Below are 26,271 nucleotides of genomic sequence, written 5' to 3' on the forward strand. Positions count from 1 at the left end.
ATATTCGACTGTGATTGGTCAATTTTCTACGACTTGAGACCCTACGACCGCTACGACTTCTATTGTAGACCCCGCATTAAGGCCATCGCATTTACGACTAAAATTTTTGTAAGTGTGATGGCCTTTAGTCATAAATCAGAAGTTAGAAATTGACTGTGATTGATCAATTTCCAGCTTCTAACTTCTAATTTATGATTAATGGCTTATGCGGGGTCTACAATAGAAGTCGTAGCGGTCGTAAGGGCTTAAGTCGTAGAAAATTGACCAATCACAGTTGATTGTTCTTCTCATATTCGACTGTGATTGGTCAATTTTCTACGACTTAAGACCCTACGACTGCTACGACTTCTATTGTAGACCCCGTATTATTGTAGAATGCGTGTTATGCGTCGTCTAAAATGGCAGTATCAGTAAGTCCAAATCTACAATAGGTATTTTAAGCCTTAAGCCGTAAGAAATTCACCAATTATACTTGAATCCGAGAAGAATAATCGACTATGATTCGTCCATTTCTTATGGCTTAAAGCTTAAAACTCTATTGTAGATCCATGGTAATGGATGAGACTGTAAGAGTAAGAAATTGACCAATCACAGTCGATTATTCTTCTTACATTTAATTGTGATTGGTCAATTTCTTACTCTTACAGCCTCATCCATTAATGGCTGCGTTCAGCAGAACGTTTGTTTTGCAACTGTTGGAAGTTTTCTTCGCGCTGATTGGATCATACTTTTAGATCTAGAAGAATGGTCCTGTCTCAGCAGACAATCATAAAACGGTTGCAAAACTGTTGATGTCTGGTTTATGCTTCGGTCTTAATTCTAAAATCCTAAAATTCAGCCAATAGGGCTACCAGTTTTAACTGGTTCTAACTGAAATCTATATTCCATTGGCTAAATTTTAGGATTTTAGGATTAAGACCGAAGCATAAACCAGGCATGAGTCTACTGAACGTGCCAGTCACTGATACTGCCATTGGTCGCGTTCAGCAGACTCAACTGTTGCGGAGCGGATCAATGAGCTCTCGCTGCTATTGGATGATCTAAAAGAATACACCAATAGCAGTGAGCGCTCACGGATCCGCTCCACAACAGTTGAGTCTGCTGAACGCGACCATTGTAGATCACGCATTACAGTCGAATCCGAGGGGAATAATCGACTGTGATTCGCCCATTTCTTATGACTTAAGGCTTAGAACTCTATTGTAGATCGAGGGTAAACGACGGCGATGCAATTACAAGGTGAGGCTGCGCTGGGCTGTGCTGGGATACGTCAGGCTACGTGAGATGCGTAGCCGATGCGGTTCACGTTTGTGATGCCTATGTGTAACCGGCCTTCACAACTTCCGGATTCCTTGCATATTCTCGCCGGCTAGAGGTGACGAACTGTCCGAATTGCATCATCTGTTCGCGGTTCAACGAGGACTGCTGATCTGTAAACTCTGTGAACCGATATTCCAAAGGTATCTCTTCGTCGCGATGCAATCGATGCAATGTCGCCGAATGATCGTGCTTGTTACGATAATCGTGTCACAATATTTCGTAATAAGGATACGGTGTTGCCTCGACTTGTCATTATTCTTTTAATAAGCAGGAATTTCAATAAGTGCCGTTAACGTAGTGTGAAGCACTGTCGTGATGAATTTCTTTGCTTATCTAACGTATTTACTTACTCACGTGTATTGTATCTTCGTGTATTGTATCTTCGCAGTTCAAATCACTTCTCACACAAAAGTCAAGTGTATTTTGTCTTTAATCAGCAAGTCTAATAGGAATTAAAGAATCTTAAAATTGAAAGAACCTATATAAAGATCCTAATAAAATTAATCTATAAAATCTTTTTTTATTCCTGAACTAGATAACATTCGAACTTTTTTCTCGCTTTCGTTGAATATTAAACGTTTATTTAATTTTAACTCCAAAAGTGTATCTAGGAAGAACATTGTGTCGATAGTCCAATTTAACATAGAACTGAAAAATCTGAGACTAGTCATCTGAGGTGTTTTTATATTCCAGCGAAAATATGAATTACAAAATATCGTTTCGTGTGAAATATACATTTGATATATTCCTTTTCTTCTTTAATAATAATTAGGTATTCTTTGTGAATCTTTAAACACGCAATTTCATAGAAAATCCACAATAAAAAAAGCGATATACTTTTTTAAAAATACTCTCATAATCCAGATAATATAAGTGGAATATTCCAATAATATTGCTGGAATGTTCTATGCTACCTAGGAAATTACTTAAAGCTGGTTCTACATTGATCGCATCGTAGTGTCGCAAGCATTATAGTCCAATCAGAGTCGAGCTAGATTAATGTTGATTGGATCGCAACGCTTGCGACGCTGCGATGTGACTAATGTAGAACCAGCTTAATGTGTTTATTCTGTTTAATATTTGTTTGGTTACTACTTACTTTTTTAGAAAAGTGTGATTAAATTCATATCCATATTGTTCTCAATTTATTATTATATATACTTGTGTACAACGACTTTAAAGTGTACTTAAACAGAATCCAAAATTCAAATTTATAGGACTTTTATTTTCTCTGTATCTTTCCTTTTTTATAGAGAACATATATATATATATATGTAATAAAAAAAGTACAATATGTTTGATAAGAATTGTTGAGAGAGATTGTGAAAGATATTGAGTTTTAAAACTAATTTACTGGAATAAGTCTAAGTTTTAGTTACTTGTTCTTGATCGACAGTTTGTTTGCACAGAAAATGGACTCTTTTAGAGGAGACAGGGAAACCAGCAAGGATGAGGAAATTATAAAACAAAGTATAGGACGTGGACGTGTTTGGTCACAGTTAGATTCATGCAGGGGACTCAGACGACCACACAGTGTACTAACTGCTAGTCAATCCAGTATAAGTTAGCATTATTTTAGTTGCAACAAAATTAGGAGCTTGTTGACTATCAAATTTAAAATAAAACCACTTATTTGTGCATAGAATTCGACTCTTCGTCATCTACAGTGTCGACACAGCATAATCAGGAAGAGAAGAAATTTGCGCTATCGCCACAGGCAGCAGAATTTATTCCAAAATCCATGCTGCCTCAGGTTTTTAAGTCGCAGTCTCCTTTGGTGAAGTCTCCTCTAGCAGAGCCTAACGTATATCTGCCTCCTGTAAGTTATCTATGCTATTTTGATTGGATCTTCAAACATATCAACATTCTGTTATTTTGATTCTGAATAATTTACTGACAGCAATCTACCCACCAATATCAAACGAGTTGCATACAAGACAGGATCAGAATAGCTCGTGAAATACCACCAAATGTATCTGTACCTCCGTCGTTTGCGGATGATAGTACTCTAGAAGACACTTTGGAGCAGCAATGCAATATACAAGACACAGACGTAGGAAATTATAATAATTATGGATATGATCAAGATGATGTGAGTAATAGCAAGATAAAAGTCTGATTTCTTTTCATTATAAGAAGCTGCTTTATATACAATATTTATATGTATCAATAATATTTGAATTAGAGAGAGAAACAACAAAATGAAAAGGAAGAAGCATACAACTTAGAAACTTATGAACATCTCAATAAAATTATCACCATTTTAATTATGAATCCTGCCGAGTTCACCAATCTAGTTCCACCATTTATGGACAAGCTTAGGTTGAGTGGAAATATGCGTTGCTTGCAGTTGGTTATCACAACCATAATCGAATGGGTATAAAAATTCCATTTTTTTTTCCCGAATACGTATTCGGATGCCATTTAATTTTGCGCAAAACGCATTTTATTCGTAAACAATATTCAGTATTTATCTGATAAAAACTACGTAGAATACTACATAATTCGTATGTTGCTTTAATGTCTTTATATTATTTTCAGTCTATAGCGGAAAGTAATTTTCGATATAATGGAGCACGATTATGTAAATATTTCGATACCAGCTTAGAAGATTCCAAAGAGATGTATATGTTTTCCAAAGAGTTGTTCAGGGATTTGTTGTGCTTCCAGTAAGTTCAAATGTATTACATATGATTGGAAGTATACGATTTATATACATTGACGATATTTTTATATTAGATGTAAATTGGAGACCAGATTACTCGAATCTGAATGGCTTAAGCAACCCGAGGAGCAACGAGACCAACGGAAATGCAATGGACTGATATTGTTTTTAGCAGAGTTGGTCGCTCAGATGGATGAGTCTTATGCTTTCATTTTAGGAGAACTTTTGGTATTGTTTATTACTAGGGTACTGCAAAGACCAGCATCGAGTTCTGTTAAATATATATGCCAAGCGCTCAAAGTAAGTCGCAAATAATAGTGACGATATTTTAATTTTTATCTACATTCTAATGTACGCATTTGATGTATAGTTGGCGGGTCACGTGTTGGAGAAAGATAAAAGCAGGAGTAAAGACATGGAGAATATGATGCGGGCGCTAACGGAACTCGTGAATAATGGGCAAGTTGATACGCATGTAGGAAACATGGTAAACAGTGTTCACGAATTACGAAAGGATTGGGGTAGAAACGCGTCCAATTATGATTCTTCTGGGTCGAGTCATGCGTTATTTAACGATGTGCAGCGACAATCTGATCAATTGGGTGCGTCTAATTATCATTCACCTGAATCGTTGAAAATACAGCACCAAGTACCGGAGAAAATACACTTTAACCAACCAGTGATGTACGGTCCTGACGGCTCGATTCTGTCTGCGGAGGAAAGTGAATTTCTTGAGCAACATGTAAAAGCTGATTTAGATGATCAAGGGTACGTTATAACTTCATATCAGTTGCTACAACAATGATATAAAGAATCGAGAAAAGATTTTTCTCCACAATCAGTTATTACATCAAAATTAATATTATAAAATTCTAATAAAACATTCATTTTTTGAAAAACTTTGTTTCTTAAATTGTGTTGTTGTAGTAAATGAGCAATATTTTAATTTCTTACATATTATTAAAATAATGAAAGAGAGATAGTTGAAAGATGCCATTCAACAAAAATATTTATTTAAGAAATTAATGTACTAATATTATATAATTTACAGGACATCTGAAGAAGAACCCGATGATAATTATGACGATGAAATTGCGACTGCTTACGAAGAGTTCTTAAGAGATGCAAAGTGCAAATAAAATTCAAGACAGTGAATATAATCTCGCACAAATGCATTGAAAAAAAGAGTAATTTGGTAATAGCTATCAAATATTAAGTGAAATAGTTTCAATCAAATATTCAGTTAATATAACAAAATTAAATATATAACTATATACTATTAATGTATACATATATATATGCGTTTGGTGTATATATATATATATACAATATATATATATATACCAAACATAATATAACCAATTGTTTGTTAATACTAAATATTTGAAAAAGTGAAGTTATTTTTGGTTATATTAATCAAACTTGATTGAAATTATTTCACTTAACATTTGATAGCTATTATCAGACTTTTTTTCAGTGCAAAATTACACTCTGGCTCAAGCATCTCACTTTAAATACGAATATATCTTGTTTAAAGGTTTAGATTTTCAAAGACATAAAAATTTGATTACATGACATTAATACGATACTCCATATCTGTATCACGAAAAGTAGGACAAGATACTATATCGATGGAAAAGAAATGCACCAAACACATGATTAATTTTAGATTCATAAAGATCCGCCATGTATGTACATAAATATTAATATCGATATATATATATATATATATGTAGCGTGCAGAGTGGTTCACTTTGAAACGGAATGTTTGAATAAATTTATTTCATTGGACGCGAAAGAAAATGTTAAGGACAAAACTTACATAATCGAAAAAAAAACTAACATTACAGAAGGAAGTCCTTCTCAAAATTATAGTTTGTATTTCAGAATTTATGTATGTTTTCCTTTTACATCTTTAGCGAATATTTTAAAGTGTAAAATTTTATTTAATAATTTAAAATTATTAATAAAAATTAGAATATTAAAAATTTACAAATTTAAAGAAATATTATTCAACCCTTCTGTTTCCGACGATCGACTCTGTACATAGATACGTGTTCCATATGGCAAATATATGTGTATTTTGCATTTATTTAAAGTTATAAGCGTATGTGTATTTGTACGAAAAGTTTCCTAAAATATATAACACGAATTTTATATAACTGCTTGTATTTGAAAAGCTTGTAACGCCAATTTATCAATTTCATTTCATCTTCTTAACACAGATAGTTTTTAAAATAATGACATTTATATGTAAGTATCCTAGATAGCCTGTAGAAAGCAAATTTTTTAAATGTCTGCTACACACTATGCCAACAAAATAGCAACAGAATTGTTACAGAATTAGATATACATAATACTGTTGAGACTTCTAGAAAAAAATATGACAGTATCAGACAATGTCGGCAGGATCTGCTCAGTTTTTACCAACAATTTGCCTTCACATTATGTAGATAGGCGGTGTTAACAGAACACAAGCCTAATGCGGACGCAGTTGATGGCAGACTGCCGTCATTTTCTGCTAGAAGACTGCAGATACTTTGCTATCTGGGTATAATCGATTTTTCATTAGCGACTGGCGAAAGTGATTCTACAGACTGATTTTTGAAATAAATTCGCATTTACCGAATCAATGAATTTTACGTTAAGTACCAGACAAATGATTTTCGATGAAGACCTTCAAATATATATGAATTATTACGTTCCTCGAGATTGCTGATTGCGACATCGGATTGTGCGTTCTATTCACAGAAACAACAACAAAACGGGAGTGTGCGACCATTCGGGCGATGTGATACTGAGATTATCATATTTTAATTACGCGGCACGATTTGCATTTCTGCTTTTTTTTACTTTGTCTACATTTTTGTTCTAGATTAGCATATAACGCGGATATGAAGAAGACGGGAGGGAGTGTATGACGCGATATGAAAACGGTGATCCGCAGTTGAACGACAAGCCGATACCGGATTTACTTCGACTACGCTGCAGCAGCGGGATCGAGCGTATCAGAGCGTATGCGTCCGCGAAGATCCATTTTTGGCGCGAAAGGGTTCCCTCGTCGCGGAACTCCGCGCACCGAAGCTGCAGCTGCGATTACTCATACTTGTTTTGACCAACGCATTGTACTATGCACGCGAATATGGAATATCATTATTGTCGGGCAATTCTAGGCCGGGATGAACGGATAATTGCGTGCGTGCTCCAATCGCGTTGCGCCGCACTCAGGCCATGGGAAAACCGTCCTGTTCGCACGTAATGCTCATCAATTACAAAAAAAAGGAAGCAAGAGAAAAAAGAACGACGATATAAAATACGTAGGCGAAATTTATCGAATACCTTGAAGGATAATCAGGGCCGTGTGTAGGCGAAATTCGAAGGGGGGACTGAAGGTCGTAGATGGTGGGGCTGGGATCGTCCTCGCGTCATTTACGCGATCGCAGGTGATCGGTTAGTCTTCCTCGCGCCGATCGAGCACCAAGTTGCAACCAGAGGTGGCATTATTCGGATAAACTGGGATAAACTTTTAAGTTTCTATTCGGGTAAAAACTTCATTATTCATTAATCACATTATCTATTATTCAATGTTATATGTATTGTTTGTCGCGCTCATTGTCTATTGCTCATTGCTCATTATTTCTTTGTATTATAATGTAAACATAAATAGTCCCGTTTCTACTAATGTAGATTAACTTCAATCTCGGTTTAATTTGCTCTTTATCTTTTTCTATTTCTAGAAAAAGATCAAATTAAACCAAGATTATAGTTAATCTGCATTGGTGGAAATAGACATTGGTAAACTTGAGGATTGAAGCAAAAATGTTTGCCAGTCATCCTTTGGAATCTTTTTTTAATTTAAGTAACTGGGATGATCTTTCTTTACAAAAATTCAATCCTACAGGATAGATTAATTACTTGTTCTGAGTATTAAAAGCAGTTGTACACACTGTTTGTAATGCTCAAAATAAGTAATTAATTACTACATTCCAGTATCAAATTGGATTTACTCATCTCTCGTTGCATGAAAGCGAATTATTTCGTTAAACGATTAAATTGAAAAGAAGAGTCTCTTTTTAACTTGAAGAATTTGTTCGATTTGCTGCATCATCGGAGAAAAATAGTTGTAAGAGTAATGTTTTCTTTCCGCGTTAATGCCTATCATTATGCAAATCGTCTTTTTTATAATTTAAGTAATTGAGACGATTATCCATCTATATTTGCAAAAAAGCGAATCGTTCAACGATTTAAATCAAAAAGGGAAATCTCGTTTCAAGTTAAATTTGCGCAGAACTTGATTTGCATTGAAAAATAATCATTGCAAGAGAATAGGGTTCTCTTCCCGTCTTGAGGATTCAAGTAGTTGGGATAATTTTTTACTCATCTCCAATTTCAAGAAAGCAAATTGTTTTGTTTATAATGATTTACATCGAAAAGAAAAGTGTTGTTTTAATTGGAAGAATTGCGCAGAATTATAGTATCAGAGGAGAATCGTCGCGAGAATAGCATTCTTTTCCACCTGTCATTAGAATTTCATCTTTCGGCAGATACATTTGGAACAGTGGCAAAATGTACACGCAGGCCGCAGCCTTGTTCCTGTTCCTGTTCACCACGTTGGTGAACGGCAGTCACTACGTCCAGTACGTTCAGTCGCGAACAAGTACGTCCGGTAAGTTCTTAATTCTTTAATAATCTTTATTATTAAGTTATTACGCAAAACCGAAGCGTGCCTGCTGAATCACCCGACTCTCCGTCTGATCGTAGGAGGTTGCGACAGCTACACGTGCGGCGTCAACGCGAGGTGCACGATGAGCTTGGGGCGGCCAGTGTGCTCGTGTTTGAATCTTCATATGGGAGACCCGCTCGCGCAGTGCGTGCGAGTCGAATGCCTAAGTGAGTACAAACGCGATCAACGTGAACCGCGAGCATTATATAATTCCTGGAAGAGTAAACTCTTGTTAATTAAGTCGGAATTATACCGCGTATAAACTTAGGTTTATAGGTTTATACACTGCTGGACATTTAAAAAATTGCAACAATGAAAAAATGCGTCATATCGAACCGAAATTTGTAGGATGAGTAGGTCATGGAATATGAAAATAAATTATATACTCCACAGGAAAAAATGTATTAACATTATTAATTGGCAGTCTGATTGAAAAATGATCTTGTTAATTTATTGACACACAGTAGAGAAATTGTGTTAAATTTAACACATTTCACCAAACGGTCCACTAAATATTTGTGTTAATTTGACACAAGACGAATATGCTAAAAAGTAAAACAATGAAACAAATGCACCGTATATCTCTTGTGTTTTAATAAAGTGTTATTTCATTAATACTATCATTGAATGAATAATATTATTTTCGATTAGACTGTTATTGTTGACTGTTAATGCTATTAATACAATATTATTTTTTGTGTTGTAATAAAAATATTAAGCTAACTTTTAAATTCGATATATTCCATATATCATAAATAATAATCTGCCATAAATGTTATTTTTATATCTTATATGTTTTCTGGTGTTGCAATTTGAATGGTGTATCAATCGGCACGTTATTTAGCATTCTCGTCACGTTTCAGTTAACGACGATTGTCCATACAACAAAGTATGTACGAACAACAGGTGTGTCGACCCCTGCGTAGGTCTGTGTGGAATAAACGCGAACTGCTTGACTAGAAATCACATAGGTACCTGCGAGTGTATAACAGGATACGTTGGAGATCCGTTCTCGGCTTGTCAAGTTGCTGATCCTCGTACGTAGAACATTTAATCTAAACTATTCTAAACAATATGAATATCTATAAAAGACATTACACGAAAATATTTTAAGAATATTTTCCTAATATTTCTGACGTTTTTAGACTTAATGTCTTTTATTTGTTTCTATTTATCTCTTTCTCTCTTCAATTTAAAGAATTTACTTAAATATAAATAAAATAATAATTAAAGAGTTATAAATTTAATATTAATGTTTGTCTGCACTCCATTCGTATGAACTAGTTTGTGTCTAGTTCCACAAATAACTCATTAACTCTCTTATTATTCGATGCTGTAATACTGATAAATACTAATAATACTGATAAAAGTTAATGAGCTTCAATTATCCAAATCATTCGGTTATCGTAACTGTCTTGTTGTTTTGTCCCTCATGTTCGGATAAACGGAATTTTACTAATAAATAGTAATAAATAGTAATTCATAATAATTTAATAAAGATAATAATTCATAAGAGAGTCCACTTTTTTCTACTATTGAGAACGTTGCAAGTTATTATCAAAGATATTCACTGCGATATAGAAGCCGCCTGTAAACCGAGTCCATGCGGAGTGAATACTCAATGCGAGGTGATCAACGAAGTGCCAGTCTGCACGTGTCTACCGGGTTACAGAGGTTCACCCTTAAGCGGGTGTCGTCATGAGTGTGAGAGCGATATCGATTGTCCTCATCATCTCGCATGTTCATCGTTATATAAATGCGAGAACCCATGCAAGTGCGGAGAGAACGCGGAGTGCCAAGTCATCAATCATCAAGCGAAGTGCACCTGTCCGAAAGTAAGACGCCTCCGCTTTATCCATAGAGAATTATGGTTATTCTATTGAAGGCTATAAGTCTGACTAAGCATCCTCGATGACGAATGAAATCAAATGAAACGGAACGGACGTGTGGGATCGATCCGCTTCTTGTTCCAGACATGGACGGGAAACCCATTTGTCGCATGCCGACCGGAGTGCACCACCCACTCTGAATGCCCATCGAATAAGCCCGCTTGCCTCTATCAGAAATGCGTGAATCCTTGCGACGGCGTGTGCGGCGTGCACGCCGACTGCAACCTACGCGGTATCACTCCCGTTTGCAGTTGTCCGAAACATATGACCGGTAATCCTTTCGTCAGCTGTAGACTGTTTGAACCACGTAAGTGATCATCCTTACAGAAATCCAATTTAATATCGAAAGGTAATAATTATTTATTTTGAATATTAAAAGCACTATACAACACTTAAAATAATTAATCATTACCTTCCAGTATTAAAGTTCAGTAAAGGCAATATAATATCCGTTAGAGATTAAAATTGAGATTGAATTTAATCAATCGGAAGAAAGAAAACCGAATATAAAATAATATCAAATTTGGTAAACTTTGTTTTGATTGATGAAATTCAGTTTTAATCCCTAGTTTAATACGGGCATAATCATTATTATTATAATTAACTAGAGTCGTATTCTTCTCTACCATCAGTTAATCACTGACGAATCCAAGGAGATTACAAGGAAGAGAAGAAGAGGAAATAATTATCTCAAAATCAATGTATCTCCATTTTCAGGCGATCTCTGCGAGCCAAATCCCTGCGGTATTAACGCGATTTGCACACCGGGCCACGACAATACCGGGAAAGAGAGGCCGGTATGCACGTGTCCCACCGGCTACATTGGCAACGCTTTGACGAGCTGCCAGCGCGGGGAGTGCTTCACCGACAGTGAATGCCCCGACAATCGGGCGTGTATCGATTTCACCTGCAGGAACCCGTGCACCGGCCACGAATGCGGCCCGAGCGCTGAGTGCACGCCTCGACGTCATATCGCGGTCTGTACGTGCCCGCAGGGCACCAGAGGCGACGCCCTGTACACCTGTAATCCGATCGAGAGCAAATCAGTGTACAATTACGGCCGCGCCTACCGTTATCGCCACTACTAGTCACGTATAAAACGACACCACGATCCCACGTTTAAAATACTCAACGTTTTAATACTGTAACTTCTATTCCAATTTTATATTCAGTCGTACTTTTGCGAAGAATTGAACCGGGGAATAGAAAGAAGTTAACCGCCTATTCCTTACGCAGGTCGTATAACAGAGTAATATATATTTTTCGTAACGCGCGCGCTACGCAGATAATATGTCTTCCAATTCGTGTCCACCACAAAGTAGATCTCACACAAAGTGTTCTATATGTTTTATAAGCTGCGGCTGGTCGCAAATCTAGTTTCGATCCGTAATAAAAATGAAAGCACAATGATTTATGCTGCAATATTAAGATCCCTATATGATGAATTTTTTCCCATTTCAGTTTCATTCCAAACGCTACGTTCTGTGTTACATTCTTATAAATTCTATAAGACTCGTACATATTTTTAATATGTAAATTTTATACACATAACAAAGAGAAAGTAAGAACTCAATGCAACGTTGTAATATATTACTTATAAAGGTCTGAATTACATTATCTGATCAAACAATAATTTTTATTGAATAATTTAACATTATTACCCATAAGGAGTGCAAGTCCATAGTTATAAAACTAGTTGAGAAAATTTACGAAAAATCACTTGCCGCTATTAAAAAATAAATGATTACAATCTTCTCTTACATATTATTTATAATTATACAATATGACTTACGAAAGAATATCACGCTACATATTAATTATCATAATTATTGGCAGCACCGTTATGCGAAATTTACTAATTTTAAAACAGACATTGTCCGCCTCAATGTCCGAGTGTTCAGGGGGGTTCTTCAGAAATATCTTATTTACAAATATATGCAGGATGATTTTTAATTATATATATATATATCAATATTTATATCAATATATATATATATATCAATATTTGTTATTAGTCTATCATTTATTGTAAATATATATTTCATGTTTTTTAAATTAAGATATTTTTCTAGACTTTTCACAGTAAATGAAAAGAAAATATATTAAACAATCCTATACGGATATATACAGACAATAGCGATTCCGTTCATATATTTAGAAGTACAATAAATGAAAAATAAATTAAATTATAAATATAGCACTATCTCATATTATTTAATTTACAATTATATTTATAAGAATTTATATATGAATTATACATAAAAAATAATTATAATGTAAATGTATAAAAAATATATATAAGAAATATGTATATAGACATATAATTAAAAATCATCCTGTGTATTAAGGACACAAATTTCCTATTCTTATAATTATGCCATATTTCTGTAGTATTAACAGAGTTAATATTAACAGATTGTAATTTTAGTATCTCATATCACGCTCGCACTTTTTCGGCTATTCTATTCATTCACGCGTGATTACTACGACTCTATGATTGATATAAAATAAAAATTATATTTTATACGCGCGAGAGGGAATATTTAATCTACTGAAAGAAAAGATTAAGATATACATTATATTTTTGTGAAATTAATCTGTAGTATAAAAAATAAGATAATCAAAATAATTCATTAAAATAATTTGATAAGATAAAAAAATAATTTAAATAAATAAGTATAAAAAATACAAAGGAGATGGAATATTTTTTAAAGTGGTTAATTATGCGCCGCTCTTTTACCATTCATGTAACCGATCCATCTCTCCGCAGTTGTGATAAAAATAGGATCGTTATCGATAGAATTGAGAAGAAGAAGTTGATTAATGTGAGTAGAATGGTAATCCCATCTAGCTAAATTCGGTGCTGTCTTTAATGTAAAATGACGCAAATCATACGTTGTACCTGAACCGGTATCGTATAACGTTAACATGTTTTTTAACGATATCATACCCTGATTAAAAAGTCTAGTCGCTTCCTCCGCGTCCTTACCCACCGCTATGCTCTTCAAATCGTAGAGACCAATAAGCGAATAAATAAAACCATTGAGTATGAAAGACGAAGGGGTAGTAGGATACTCCTCGTACCAGACATATTTGCTTAGAAATAGCGCAGCCACCCCTCCTTTAGCGGATGTCAGTCTGAAAGGTCGTAGGCCTCTAATAGCGGCCTGTAAGTATTTCGCCTCTCCAGAATGATAATATGCCCGTGCTAACACTGATATCGCGTGACCCTGTCCCATACTGGAATACCTGTAACATATATTTTTCTTTTGTGAAATTAGTTTTACTCTTGATCCTTCTGTCAATGTATAATAATTGAATATTCATATGGAATTTTAAACAGTAACAATTTTTCAAGTTTATGCGAATTCCGTTATGACGCTTTTCTCAAAACACTACCCTTCAAACACTAAAGAAGAGTTTTGCATAGATATCTCGTTTTTGCATTTTTAGCGAGAATGACTTATGAATACTTTATGAAACACGATAGTGAAAAGATTTAAAAAATATACAAAAGGGTTAATTCCATAGTTATATGTATACATATGTAAAAATATGCCATGAGTGATACCATCCAGGCTCGAGAATAGCCATTCCAGACGCTACTTTTCTTCTGACAGGATTCGGCCAACCACCGGAGGTGATATTCTGATTAGCGACAAACCATCTTGCCGCATCATAAAATTGCTCCATATGCTCGCTAGTCGATAATGTCATATTGTCAATCATACCGGAGCCGTACAAAGTAATTTTAACTACCTAAAATGAGCGTGGTTACATTCAAAATTTTCCACGATATCAATAATAAAATTATCGTTCGAATGACGCTTACCTTTAACTTAGACCGAGGTATTTTCTTTCTACTTTTATCATTCAAATAAAGACCTTTTTGTAAGTCAACTACGAGGTCTCTAGTAAGACGTTTCCACTGATGGTTAGCTTGTCCGATTCCATAGTGCACATGATTATTATAATTATACAAAACTATGTTGTTAGTAACATAGTGAAGGTAGTATATCTCTTTCTTCTCCCGTGACTGTAATGCAACCGTGACACTTCCATTGTCTTTAATATTAAGATCCCATTTCAATACAAAGTCCAATACGTGATCCAGCTTCAAAGAAATCCCGGAAGTGCTCGTTTCCGGAGTGGCGAATTTCAGGACGTAACTATTAGCTTGCTTGTCGTAAACTCTGTTCATAACCGATCCTTGAGGAACGTTCCAATTCTGCTTAATTTTATCAGAATCCTCAATGATCTTTCTGTGTGGCTCGGGCTCGGTTAGATTTTTACTGTAATGTGATAATCCAAATTGAGCAATTTGTGTGGGATAATAGTATCCCTGGCTCTCCCATTGCGTCGATATCGGTACACCGTCGGTGCCGCTGATACACTTAACTCTATCCCTGACTTCGACATTGTAATTTTCAAAGGTCATAAATACGCCTCGAGGATCATACTTTCCCTTGGGGTTTACAATCTTTGAGTAACTATGCAGCCATTCGAATCTCTCCAGACCATCGTAAGTAGCTAGTTTTCCATAAATCTAAAAAATTATATGTTATCGTAATATATTTGTAATATGATTTATTTAATTTAACGCTAATCAATTCGCATCAACTTAACTGACCTCAAAATATTTATGGATAAATGAAAATGGTATATACACTTCGTCGCCTTCTTTTCGACATCCTATAGAGTAATCGCCGTTTATATGACAATCTATCTCTTGATATCCCGATTCTGTATTTATACGATCCTATATTGAAACATATAAAACATACATAAAAATATGGATTATGTCGAGCTGATGTAGATTAATACGTTAAAATCCGCTCTCACTATTATATAAATTTTGTCTTACCTTATGATACTTTGTCTTCCAATCTGTATGGAACAACAAGGTTCCACAATTATTCCATGACGCAAGTAGAAAGCTCACTGTTGCAACAACCAAAACAAGCAAGGCTGTCTTGAAGTTCAGTCGCATCATCATATAGAACCTGTCGATATCAGTTGCATCTTATTCCTTCGTAAGCAATTACATATATCACGTAAATATTCCAACTAAATCTTACACGACAGATATGATAGGCTAGATAAGCGTATTGTTATCGATTAAAATAGCGAATAAAATCCCAGTAAACGAGAATGGATTAAAATGGATTGAAATTTTGTCTATCCGAATGCGTATTTTAAATAGCGAAAACTTTTTTTTGGATTCAATTGGATTCAATTAGATTCAATTGGATGCAATTGGATTGAAAAACAGTATTTTCTATTCAAAATTTTGAATTGAACAGTATTCACGATGCACAGAAAAAAGCTGATATTATTTTTAGATGTCATGCTTCATGCAATTCTTATAAATGAATAAAAATGCAATCAAAATTGAAAAGCATTCATTTTAACATTCGTGAATCCGTTTCCTGAAAATCTGAATTCATTTCAATCCATTCTCGTTTACTGGATTATGATAACTTTGCGATTATCCAGATTGTCAATGAAACTCACGCGACACGGATGTCACGAGCGGCTCGTCATCTTATAATTTCATCTCCAGAAAGCTTTTAAGATCCCAACCGTCCCATCTTTCCCAGAGATTATTTTTCCGGACATGTTGATATTAATCAGCTATCATCTATCGACATTGAGATTTCAAACGAGATACAGTAAACATCCTCTTGGATATCCAACAAGCTTGTTCCAAACGTCGAGTAGCCGTCAATTTGTAGAACCTCTCGGTGGCTAAGCCACTTCCCTGCAGGTACACCTCCGGAGCATGGAGTATGGCGCATGGAAACATTTCCTCGCGGCCGTCATCGCCACGTGGAAACCGAATTACTGTAAAATTATATCAGCAGTTACTCATTTTGCTACAATGATAAGCGATCAATTTCAACTCTACATATAATATTTGAAAGAACATTATATTCACAAGACACATATAATACATGAAAGAAAGATACTGAATGTGTTCCTGCTAAATTTGATGATAAATGAATTTTTCAGAAAACAAACTGATCAATTCTATTATGAAGCAAAAAGCAGAAAAATGAAAACAAATACAAAAATTGAAAAATTTATAAAAAGTGGAGTCATTCGAATGAGTCATTCAGAAGGCAAACTAATCAATTCTATAAAACAAAAGCGGATTAAATTAAAAGCCTTGATAAAAAAACTAAGAAATTTACGAAAAGTAGACTCGATCGAATGATTCTTTCAGATAAATTTATCAATTCTGTAAAACAAAAAAATTGAACTTATAGTTGTACAAAAACTAGAGGCATTTACAAAAAATGGTGTCAATCGATTTGGTTTTTAAAAAGCTCAAACAACAGAGTGTATTTTTACGACCTCGACCAAACTGTGACTAACTCAATCGACGATTAATTCAACCAGAATTCAAGATAAAATTCCTAACCATACAAATATTAATTATCAAATCTTTATAATCTATATGCAAAAAATTGATTCTATCCGCGTTAATAAAATAGTACAGATATCGACAAGTTAATAGCTAATTAAATTAATCGGAATTTGATCGAAGCCACTGTAAGACTTCCTAACGTTTTTGTAAAGCGCTTCACACGGGCTCACAGCGGGACGTCAATAGCGAATTGGCGATTACCAGCTGTCAGAAAACTCTTTCTGCAGTTCCATTAAAAAATCTTCGTATGTTGTGCAAACCGCGTTCTCCTTGCTCGTTCTGACGTAAATACCCGTCCCGTGCGGTGTGCCCGTCCCACCATGGGACAGTAGAATGTATACACACTGTGAACAGTGCCACGATTTGGTGGTTACAACATATGATCGCGAATTCGGAACAAGTGGCGTATTCCTGAAACGCGGTGCGCATGCGCGCTCCGTCCTTCCGCTTTTTAATTCTGTCAATCCTATCGAGGATATACACGTGTATGTGAGACGTAACGAATTTTCTGTGATTTATGCAGTATCAATATACTTAATTGTAGCAAAAAAGCATGATTTCTATACATAATAAAATTTTTTAAACTTAATTTAAATAGAATTTGAGAAAGTAACGATATATATAAAAATCATATAATTTTATCATATAAAATCATACCTTATCGTAAAATTAAATTAAATTCAATTGTTTATATAATTAAGCGAATTAATCTTAGTCGTAGAATTAGATTTTATCATATCTAGATATAATTTTATACGAGAATTATTCTTGATGAGCTATTCTTACGGAGATTCGACATAAAGAAAAGGAAGCTCTCTTTGCTGTAAAAATGATTGTAAATTACATATTAAAATTAAAAATTTTTATATATACAATTAATGTGCAACTAATAAATAGTTATAAATCCCATTTTACAGCTCAGATACTTTATACCGAAGCTATATTTAACGCGCATGCGCAAAAAACCAGCGCACGATTCACTCCGAATGCAGTGTTCCGATTGGTGCTCCCTTTCTGGCGCATGCGCATTGATGCGGCAAAAAAAGACTCTGACGACAGTGACGTCAGCCGTTAGTGGTGCAGTGTGATGGGCGCAAGTCTTGGCGGATCAACGTGCTTCAAATCCAAATGCTCCCCGAAGAGGCTTTCTGGATCTCAGGATCAATAGTTTCGCATGCATTTCAACTTTTCTTTGCTTGCTTTCCAGCAAGGACATAGTCAGACACTGTTTAACGTTGGCAAACAACAAGGATAAAACGACTGCTCCTTCCTTGCTGCTCCTTCCTTGCTGCTACTTCCTTGCTGGAAAGCAAGCTTTATAAACTCTTAAAAAAAATATATATATATACATATATCACATTTTCAGTTGTGGATAATTTAATGGGGACATATGGTACATCTTTTCGTCCGTGCTAGATACTGCACTGATCCTGTTCTTGACGCGCATGCGCCAAAAAGGAAGCACCGATAAGAACACTGTCCGAATTATATTTCTCTTATTTCTTCTTTGGATGCCTTCGGGTTCGCGTGCTTCTGACAGTTTTGACACTTCAGACACGTCATCCTGTCTTGGCTTGACTGCGTAGTTTTGCATCTTGTAGTAATATTTTCATCTACGTTAACTATAATATAATCACCGGTGAAGAAGACGGGGCTAAATAAGAGAGAAAGAAGCTCGGAAAGAAGATTTTTCCTTTGGGACGCAGTGGATGTGCGTGCTCCAGGTGGCTCCAATGTTTCCACGTGTTTCTTAAATCTTCGAGAAACACGTGCTCGGGTAATACACGTGTTCGTGTGAATTTGGTCGTGCGATAAAAAAAAAAACAATCAGCGATTCGTTAAACATGAGTCATGCGAAGTTCGATGTTTTCGTGGGTACAAAGTCTGGCCTCATCAAAGGTAATCCTATAGATTAATTCTACGACGAAAATATTTGTAGGTTAAAGATAACCTGCCGCTTATTTATATTTAATTCACATGTGAGAAATGTAAATTGCAGGATTGAAAATCGGACGAGTAAAGAAGGAGAACAAAATAAAAAATTTGCAGAAAGTATCCCTTATTACAGAAAATGATAAAGTGACTAGGATTGCATGGGATGACAACAATGAACAAGAGATTTTGGTTGCATGCAGTGCTTACAAAGATAACAAGTAAAGCAATCATTTTTACAGCAAAGTTCCTTTACTTTTACATTTCCATGGAAATAGATATGATTTTATATAATAGAATATAATTTTGCGATAAAATTAATATAATTTTTGCAATATACGTCATTTAATTATAATACATAAACAATTGCATTTGATATAATTTCACAATAACACAATATATGTAATTTTACGATAAAATATTTTATATGATAAAAAATGATTTTAAATGATAAATGATATAATTTGATATGGTGATATAATTGCGTGATCGATTTTTTTACAGAGTAAAGATCTTTGATGCAGAGAGTGCAGTACTCAAAGATTGGTTTTCTTGTAACATAGGCATAGGTAATATCAGTGGAGTATCACGATGTGGCAGGTAAAATTATCTCAGCGTCAAACAGCGTATTCCACATGCTAACCAAGTATTGTCTAGAACCTTCTATAATTACCTAAGCAGAGTTGTAAGTGGTTGTGCTTGTAAGAATTGACCAATCACAGACAAATTCTTTTTACATTCTTTTTACATTCGACTGTGATTGGTCAACTTCTTACTCTTACTTCTTACACCAAGCTTACTCCGCATATTGTAGACAACACAATATATGGAGCCACTCGAGTAGTATTTCTGAATATAGCCCTAATAAAACAATCTGTTGCTGATATTTATAATCTGCTCTTATTTTAAAACCGTCATAAGTAATGTCTTAAGGTGCTCTTTGACTGATATTCGTAGTTGATTCTTATTTCAAGATCGTTTTAAATAATGTAGCTTATGACATCTTAAAATTGCTTAAAACTTAAGACGATCTTAAATATAAGAACCAATTATGAATATCTGCCTATGATTGGCTTACCTCCTAAGTGACATCTTAAGACTGTACTTAAGACTTAAATATAAGGTCAGTATTCATAGTCAGATCTTATATTTAAGACCGTCTTAAGTTCTGTCTTGAGGTATCACGAACCAATCAGAAGGCCGCATTAGCGTCTTAAGACATTACTTAAGATGGTCTTGAAATAAGAATAGACTATGAATACCTTGAATATAAGAACAAACTATGAACACCGGGCTGTGATTTTATTTCAGGTCTATTTTGACATCGGTCAAAAGCGGGGAAATATGCTTGTGGACTGACGGAAAAGGAGAGTTATTGATAAAAACCGATGATAACTTGAACAGAATGTGCCACTCGCGTGAGCACACCAATTTGATAGCAACCGGAGGAGAGGAAAATAAGTTGAGAATGTACGATCTAGAGATGCAAAAACAGATATTCTCTGCAAAGGATCTCCCGCACGACTGGCTGCGCTTACGCAGATGTATTCCAATATCAGACATAAGTTTCTTACCAGGAAACCAACTAGTCACAGTCGGTAAATATGGGAATGTAAGAAATGCAGTTTTGTTTTTTTCTTTGTAAAGTTAGCCTCGTGCATTATTTGTAAAAATACAATCGTTATTATTGACATATGTAATTTCATAAAGATACATCTGTATGATCCCTGTCGCCAAAGACGTCCTGTAATCGATATGACGGTAAAAGATGAAGCTTGGACCTGCTTGGATGTCACGCCGAAAGAAAAGTAAGATTTCCCTGATGGAAAAATTTCGCTGAAATTATTTTACGTTTTGGAACATTTTTCAGCAAAAATTTCAGCATTTTAGCAAAATTTCAGTTTAATTTCAGCGATTTTTAGTTAAAAAATTCATTTTTAGCAAAATTTTAGCAAAATTTCAGACAAATTTCAGTACAAATTTCAAAGAAATTTCAACAAAATTTCAGAGAAATTTCCGTGATTTTTTAATAAGTTAGCTGAAAAATTCACTTTCAATGAAATTTCAGCAAATTTTCAGCAATTTCGCTGAAATGTTCCAAAACGTTGAATAATTTCAGTGAAATGTTTTCACCAGGGTTGTACATGTGTACAAAACTATTGTTACTTTTAAAGGATCATTTAAAATAAGTATACAAAAATCTATCACAATATTTCATTATATTGTTAAAGACATATCATAGTGGGCTCAACTAAAGGTAAGCTGAATCTCATCGATCTAAGACAACCGGGCACTGTGCTAAACACGTACAAAGGATTTATCGGTGGTGTAACCGGAGTGGCTTGTAGTAAAATCAATCCGTACGTCGCCAGTGTCAGCCTCGACAGACATCTGCGGATACACCATATTCATACAAAAGAATGTCTCAAATGCGTAAGTTTTGCGTTTTGATTTCCTGAAATATTACGGCGTATCAAAGCAAATGTTTGATTTGTGTTACATTTTACATTGCAGATTTATTTAACATCGAAATTATCGTGTTTAGTAATGAGATCGGATATCTGTATAGAAATAGGATACGAGGATGGCACAGAAAATTAACCCTCAACTACAGCAATAGGTCATTTGAATCCGAAACAAGCAATTTTGACTGTTTGTACGATCTGTACAAACGATTGGTACTATTGGTACGATTGGTACTGTATGAAGTTCTAAATTGTAAAAAAGCTTTGAACCTTCCTTTGTCAATCGCTGTAAAGAGCGAAGATTCACTTGTTTACTTTAAATAGGACGCTTTAGAACTTATAAAAAAACCTATAGAAGTGTCTTCCTCTGATGAGCTTGAATATGTTGTATTCTAGAAAAAAATAAGGAACCTGTATTTTTTTTTATAAAAGTCCAATCGGATTTTTACGAGATGCACCCTTTGAACAAAATTGGTTATTATTTTTTTAAGCAAATATCGTTGAAAGAGATAGAAAGAAATGTTTGAAATAAAAGTTGAATGGTTTTAAGAGTACTTAAAAATTACAATTTAAAAAAAATTTTTTAGTTTTTATTTAAATAAATTTTTTGAAACTATATATTCTCGTGAAGTATTTTCCAAACAATTTAACTTTTATTCAAAACATTTATTTCCATCTCTACAGTTTTGATATTTGCTTTAAAAGAAAACTTTTTTCAAAGGAGCGTTGCATCTTCTAAACGTGCGATTGAACCTTTATAAAAAAGATGTGTTCTTTATTTTTGTCTAGAAAAGAATTGCTTGTTGAGTGTATATATAATTTTCAAAGCTGTAGTTAGGATTAAAATATTTATTAATCTATCTGAAATATCATGAATAAAAAGTATTGAATCATTTTTATATGAAAAAGAATATTTTAGTCTCTTTTAAAGACGTATATTGCAAAAGTTTCTTTTAATTCCCTACTTTTCACGTTCCTTCAATATTATCAATCATGCAATTTATCATTTAATAGCGTATTCGACCCGAGCTGGTTTGCTCTTACCTAGGTTGGATTAATGACATTGTATGCTCTCTTATTGGCGAAACATGTAACGTCAACCAATAGTAGAACATTATCTAACCCAAATCGGAGCAAACCTATTCGGATCAAAAAATTATAAGATTCATCGTTTATGACTATATAGGCCGTTTATTGTTTTTAACAAAATCATGTAAGAGCTGCAAAAAACTATGACGTTAATTAAGCATTTAAAAATCTAAAATACGTATAAAAAAAAGTCAAATATATTGCTTATCTTAATAAAAATGTTTCTACGTAGAATCTATTATTTCTAAAAATTTTTTAAATAAGTTTTTCTACGTAGAATCTAACATGTATTAAATGATGGACAGATAAAATATTCTTCAGATTCATTTAAAAAAAATGACATTAATCTAAATAAAGACAAAAATTTAGGCAATCATTAAATAAAACATTTCTATCACAGTATATATTTTTTACTCGGCAAGCTGTTCTTTCATTTTAAATATCGAAAAGGGGACAACAAAGGTTGAACAGGGAGTAGGGGTAGTACGCTAACGTCGCTTTGTTATGACTATACGTAATGCACAAGCTTTTATATTATTTATTGTACAGTTTATTTATATTTTAATACCGCATCTCGATAGAGCTTGTATTTTGGTTCTTTGATGCAGCGCGCACAGAATTCAATCGCTCATTTCCCTCTCGATTCTCGTTCCTCTAATATTATATAGAATGAAGAGAAGCTAAATATATTCTTCGATAATTTCTACTGTGCTTTCAACAAGTAACAAGTTATGTCGAAGCCAAGTGCGCGGTACACGCTGCGGTATGTTACAGCGTGATCTTTAGTATCTTTAAGTAGAAGAAGGTGAACGCGGCAATTCGCAATGATTGCAACGTATTTTGTACTAAAAAAAAGAAACGCGCTCGCGCGCCTACAGCACATTAAATAGTACTTTTCAGCTGTACAAAAATCTTCGTTCACACTACGCGTCCTGTTAATTAATACTAATATTTAGCTTTGTCTTATCCCGACTGCACTTACATCTAAGATAGTATATATGTATATTTATATACGTGTATTCCAATGAACGTGTCTCTAGGAATACATTCGCTACATTTACAGGCACTATTCCCTTCAAAATCGAGTAACTACCGTCACCTGCATTTCTATATGAGGAAAAAAAGAGATTAAGATCTGCGTCAAACGTTTCGAATTTATATTCCAACTGAAATACAATTTATAACTCTAAAGCTTTTCTTGATACTCATCTTCAACAACTTGATTATGCAGAACTGCTTTACGAAGGAATGTTTCTCTCGATCCATTAAAGAATTTGTAGTGCAAAATTATACTATACAAATTTCCTCGATACTCCGTCATATTATAATTTGCATTTTTTTCATGATATGACGCGAGTAGGTAGTAATTACAATTGGATTTATATAATACAAAGGCTTTTTTTTGCTTACTATACTCAGAGAATTCGACATACTTGCCAATGAGAGTAAAATTAATTTCACCTATATCGTTCATGAATAAAGCAATTAATAGATCGAAGAATGTATTTTTGTTCGTAAGTCATAAGTCAGTATTCTTAATTAAGACGATTCACGATATAATTATAATATAAAATCTTATTTCGGTGGTTTGTTATATCAATCCGCGTATCGTCAAGCAATGATTATACAATATATAGAATTTGGTCAAATATCACATTAAAACTCGAGTATTTTTATCCGATTCATCGAATAACTTTAATAATCGAGTATATCACGTCGATTCTTTCAATTTTTGTCATTTACGGACATAAGTGTACAAGAATTTTATGTAAATTAGTTCATACACTTTGATATCTATTTTTCGTAAATATTCAAGAAAAACTATATAGTCGTATTATAATAAAAAATTATTTTAGCGGATAACTTTAGTTTGAGAATATAATCTTGCCTTATTATTTCAATAGAGTTTTGTGAATCTTATTTTTTTTTTAGTATAAAAGCCAAAAACGTTGCAGCTTTTGTACAGAGCTTTACTCCTCGACATTTGCGTGATTCTGACAATACAGTGAAAATGAAATATCAAAATAAGGATAAGAAAGAGGCAATCTTTTAGGTGTATAGATATAATCCGAAATAATTTGTATCTTGCTTTAACAATACGTATTAACAATATACAGTTTGATATACTCGATAATATCATTTCTACATAATCAATGAAAATTGTCTGAAACCTTAAAAGAACCATGCCTATTCACGTATAGAACGGTGTTAAAATGGATCTACTTATTATGCAAAATCAGTAATTAAGATTAGGTATCTCTAAATCTTTCCAATAGAAATAAAAGAAAAAAAAGATTTTTATAAATGAGTATGTAAGTCATATCAGAGACACTAGATCGGTGATATACAATGCATTGAGAAAAAAATGTAAAAGATCTCGCGCGTACAACGAGGACAGGCATTCGTTTTTGTCGATCGCGAAATACTCTTCGATAACTTTTTTTTTTAATTGTCACATATCCTAATTATACACAAGATCAAAAGGAAAATATCTACGTTACTCCATTTCACAAAGGGTGAATACAATTTGCATAAAGAATATATAATCATGATTAAGTTGCGATTTTAGACATTTTTCAACAAGACAAATGACACAGTGAATTATTTCATCTTTATTTAACATTGGTAAACAACAAAATTGTATCGATAATTCACATTAACTGTGTTTCTTGTTGGAAAATGCCCTTTCTCTCTCCAAGATTTTGTCATATCTTCAAAAAAAGTTCGTTCCTTCAAAATTCGTCATTTCTTTCTTGATCATGCTCGATTGTAGAAGGGCGCGGAGAATCGCATTCTGAGCAAATAATGGCGCAGCTACCTACTGTCCTTGGCGAAAAGCTCGAACGTCTAATGTGTCTGTGTAGCATTTGTACCATAAAAAATTAAGCTTAAGTGATTTTATACACTATACAGAGCATCGTGTTTATTACATCATAACGTTCAGCGAACTTCTCTGTTGTTCTAACGCGCCACATCTAATTTCTCTCAAACGGGACATCCTGCCCCTCCTCTCCTGCGGCGCGTATCACCGATTAACTTGCGTACTCGCAGAGAACCACGAGCGATAACAACAAAGGATGTACAAATATGCAGTCGTTATGTTATTCGTCCACCGCCGCGGTTAAAAGCAGCGGTCAATTCAGTTCGGAGTCTGCATCCGTGCATGGCGGCACGTGAAAACGGCGACGTCTCATTCCCCACCCGAGACGCCCGAGACACAAATGTTTATCACGTCCCGCCACGTCGCCTCTTGAGTTTGATTCACTAGTGTCGACTGAGGTTCCGAAATATCCGACGTGACTGGACTCAGCGGTGGACTAGGTGTCGCCGGCGCTTCCTCGGACTGATTGCGATCCGCCGTCTCCGCGGCATCTTGCTCAGCTTCGCCGTCGACGAGCGATGCTTCCGACTGCGCGGAGCTGGGAGCCTTCGACAGCAGAGAATCTTGCGCTCGCAACGATATAGAACTACCTTTATTGCTACTGCCATCCTCACCTAAAGTCAACAGAGAGTTAGTATGATAAGAGTCGCTCCACAAGAAGTGCGTATTTACTCAGAAGTTGAAAAACATACGCCATACTTTATTAAATTAAATTGAAGTATTCGATTTTATTATAAGAATAATATTACACGTTTTACAAAGAAAAACAATATATGGTAAGTCGCAAAAAAAGTAGAAAATAAACTTCTTAACATAACGTATTTTAAAAGTTAATTATAAATGAACCGAAGATAATTATTGATCAAGAATGTTAAAA

At 34.4% G+C, this 26,271-nt stretch overlaps 5 protein-coding genes across 13 annotated transcripts in view; 3 read left to right on the forward strand and 2 right to left on the reverse strand.

Annotated features, from left to right (window-relative positions):
* The first annotated feature begins 1,274 nt into the window (after positions 1 to 1,274).
* On the forward strand, positions 1,275 to 5,175 carry LOC108721496 (Poly(A) binding protein interacting protein 1). 2 transcript variants are annotated; one of them, XM_018446057.1, is made up of 10 exons: positions 1,275 to 1,460; positions 2,730 to 2,883; positions 2,964 to 3,139; positions 3,221 to 3,412; positions 3,506 to 3,697; positions 3,862 to 3,989; positions 4,060 to 4,285; positions 4,356 to 4,472; positions 4,629 to 4,753; positions 5,037 to 5,175. In XM_018446057.1, the coding sequence occupies exons 2-10, from the start codon at positions 2,733 to 2,735 to the stop codon at positions 5,122 to 5,124; spliced, it is 1,395 nt and encodes a 464-aa protein (XP_018301559.1). In that variant the 5' UTR covers positions 1,275 to 1,460; positions 2,730 to 2,732; the 3' UTR covers positions 5,125 to 5,175. The 2 variants fall into 2 exon arrangements, with proteins under 2 accessions (XP_018301559.1, XP_018301558.1); XM_018446056.1 differs by having other exon boundaries at positions 4,356 to 4,753.
* Positions 5,176 to 7,407: 2,232 nt separating this feature from the next.
* Positions 7,408 to 11,879, forward strand: LOC108721475 (neurogenic locus notch homolog protein 3). Of its 2 annotated transcripts, none has more exons than XM_018446027.1 (7): positions 7,408 to 7,479; positions 8,530 to 8,651; positions 8,747 to 8,875; positions 9,572 to 9,745; positions 10,290 to 10,543; positions 10,682 to 10,904; positions 11,315 to 11,879. In XM_018446027.1, the coding sequence occupies exons 2-7, from the start codon at positions 8,552 to 8,554 to the stop codon at positions 11,683 to 11,685; spliced, it is 1,251 nt and encodes a 416-aa protein (XP_018301529.1). In that variant the 5' UTR covers positions 7,408 to 7,479; positions 8,530 to 8,551; the 3' UTR covers positions 11,686 to 11,879. The 2 variants fall into 2 exon arrangements, with proteins under 2 accessions (XP_018301529.1, XP_018301528.1); XM_018446026.1 differs by having other exon boundaries at positions 7,431 to 7,527.
* Positions 11,880 to 13,314: 1,435 nt separating this feature from the next.
* Positions 13,315 to 16,362, reverse strand: Hsepi (D-glucuronyl C5-epimerase). The gene is made up of 6 exons (XM_018446055.1): positions 16,112 to 16,362; positions 15,462 to 15,600; positions 15,228 to 15,356; positions 14,430 to 15,143; positions 14,169 to 14,356; positions 13,315 to 13,846 (listed from the first exon to the last, which is right to left on the reverse strand). Exons 2-6 carry the CDS (start codon positions 15,591 to 15,593, stop codon positions 13,315 to 13,317), a joined length of 1,695 nt encoding a protein of 564 aa, XP_018301557.1. The 5' UTR covers positions 15,594 to 15,600; positions 16,112 to 16,362.
* Positions 16,363 to 18,546: 2,184 nt separating this feature from the next.
* l(2)k09848 (WD repeat domain 74 lethal (2) k09848) lies at positions 18,547 to 21,935 on the forward strand. The gene is made up of 7 exons (XM_018446068.1): positions 18,547 to 18,926; positions 19,027 to 19,180; positions 19,464 to 19,559; positions 20,271 to 20,571; positions 20,670 to 20,767; positions 21,191 to 21,392; positions 21,474 to 21,935. The coding sequence occupies exons 1-7, from the start codon at positions 18,872 to 18,874 to the stop codon at positions 21,558 to 21,560; spliced, it is 993 nt and encodes a 330-aa protein (XP_018301570.1). The 5' UTR covers positions 18,547 to 18,871; the 3' UTR covers positions 21,561 to 21,935.
* Positions 21,936 to 24,433: 2,498 nt separating this feature from the next.
* SNF4Agamma (SNF4/AMP-activated protein kinase gamma subunit) overlaps positions 24,434 to 26,271 on the reverse strand; it is a 77,211-nt gene continuing 75,373 nt past the window's right edge. For 6 of the 7 annotated variants that reach the window (XM_018446111.1, XM_018446112.1, XM_018446114.1 and 3 more), the window contains one exon: positions 25,704 to 26,008. In XM_018446111.1, coding sequence (XP_018301613.1) covers positions 25,704 to 26,008 — 305 coding nt within the window. Of the gene's footprint in view, positions 26,009 to 26,271 lie in introns of all 7 variants that reach the window. The other variant, XM_018446109.1, reaches the window with a different exon arrangement.

Source organism: Mycetomoellerius zeteki, unplaced genomic scaffold (genome assembly GCF_001594055.1).
Source record: "Mycetomoellerius zeteki isolate Tzet28-1 unplaced genomic scaffold, Tzet1.0 scaffold174, whole genome shotgun sequence".
NCBI lineage: Eukaryota > Metazoa > Arthropoda > Insecta > Hymenoptera > Formicidae > Mycetomoellerius > Mycetomoellerius zeteki.

Coding starts and splice junctions, on each gene's coding strand:
- Hsepi (XM_018446055.1), bottom strand. CDS start 15,593: ATGATGATGCGACTGAACTTCAAGACAGCCTTGCTTGTTTTGGTTGTT. Junction 14,357..14,429: donor TACCTCGGTCTAAGTTAAAG/GTAAGCGTCATT, acceptor CGCTCATTTTAG/GTAGTTAAAATTACTTTGTA. Junction 13,847..14,168: donor GCTATTCTCGAGCCTGGATG/GTATCACTCATG, acceptor TATATGTTACAG/GTATTCCAGTATGGGACAGG.
- LOC108721496 (XM_018446056.1), top strand. CDS start 2,733: ATGGACTCTTTTAGAGGAGACAGGGAAACCAGCAAGGATGAGGAAATT. Junction 3,990..4,059: donor AGGGATTTGTTGTGCTTCCA/GTAAGTTCAAAT, acceptor TTTTTATATTAG/ATGTAAATTGGAGACCAGAT. Junction 4,286..4,355: donor ATATATGCCAAGCGCTCAAA/GTAAGTCGCAAA, acceptor TTTGATGTATAG/TTGGCGGGTCACGTGTTGGA.
- LOC108721475 (XM_018446027.1), top strand. CDS start 8,552: ATGTACACGCAGGCCGCAGCCTTGTTCCTGTTCCTGTTCACCACGTTG. Junction 9,746..10,289: donor TTGTCAAGTTGCTGATCCTC/GTACGTAGAACA, acceptor ACTGCGATATAG/AAGCCGCCTGTAAACCGAGT. Junction 10,905..11,314: donor CTGTAGACTGTTTGAACCAC/GTAAGTGATCAT, acceptor CTCCATTTTCAG/GCGATCTCTGCGAGCCAAAT.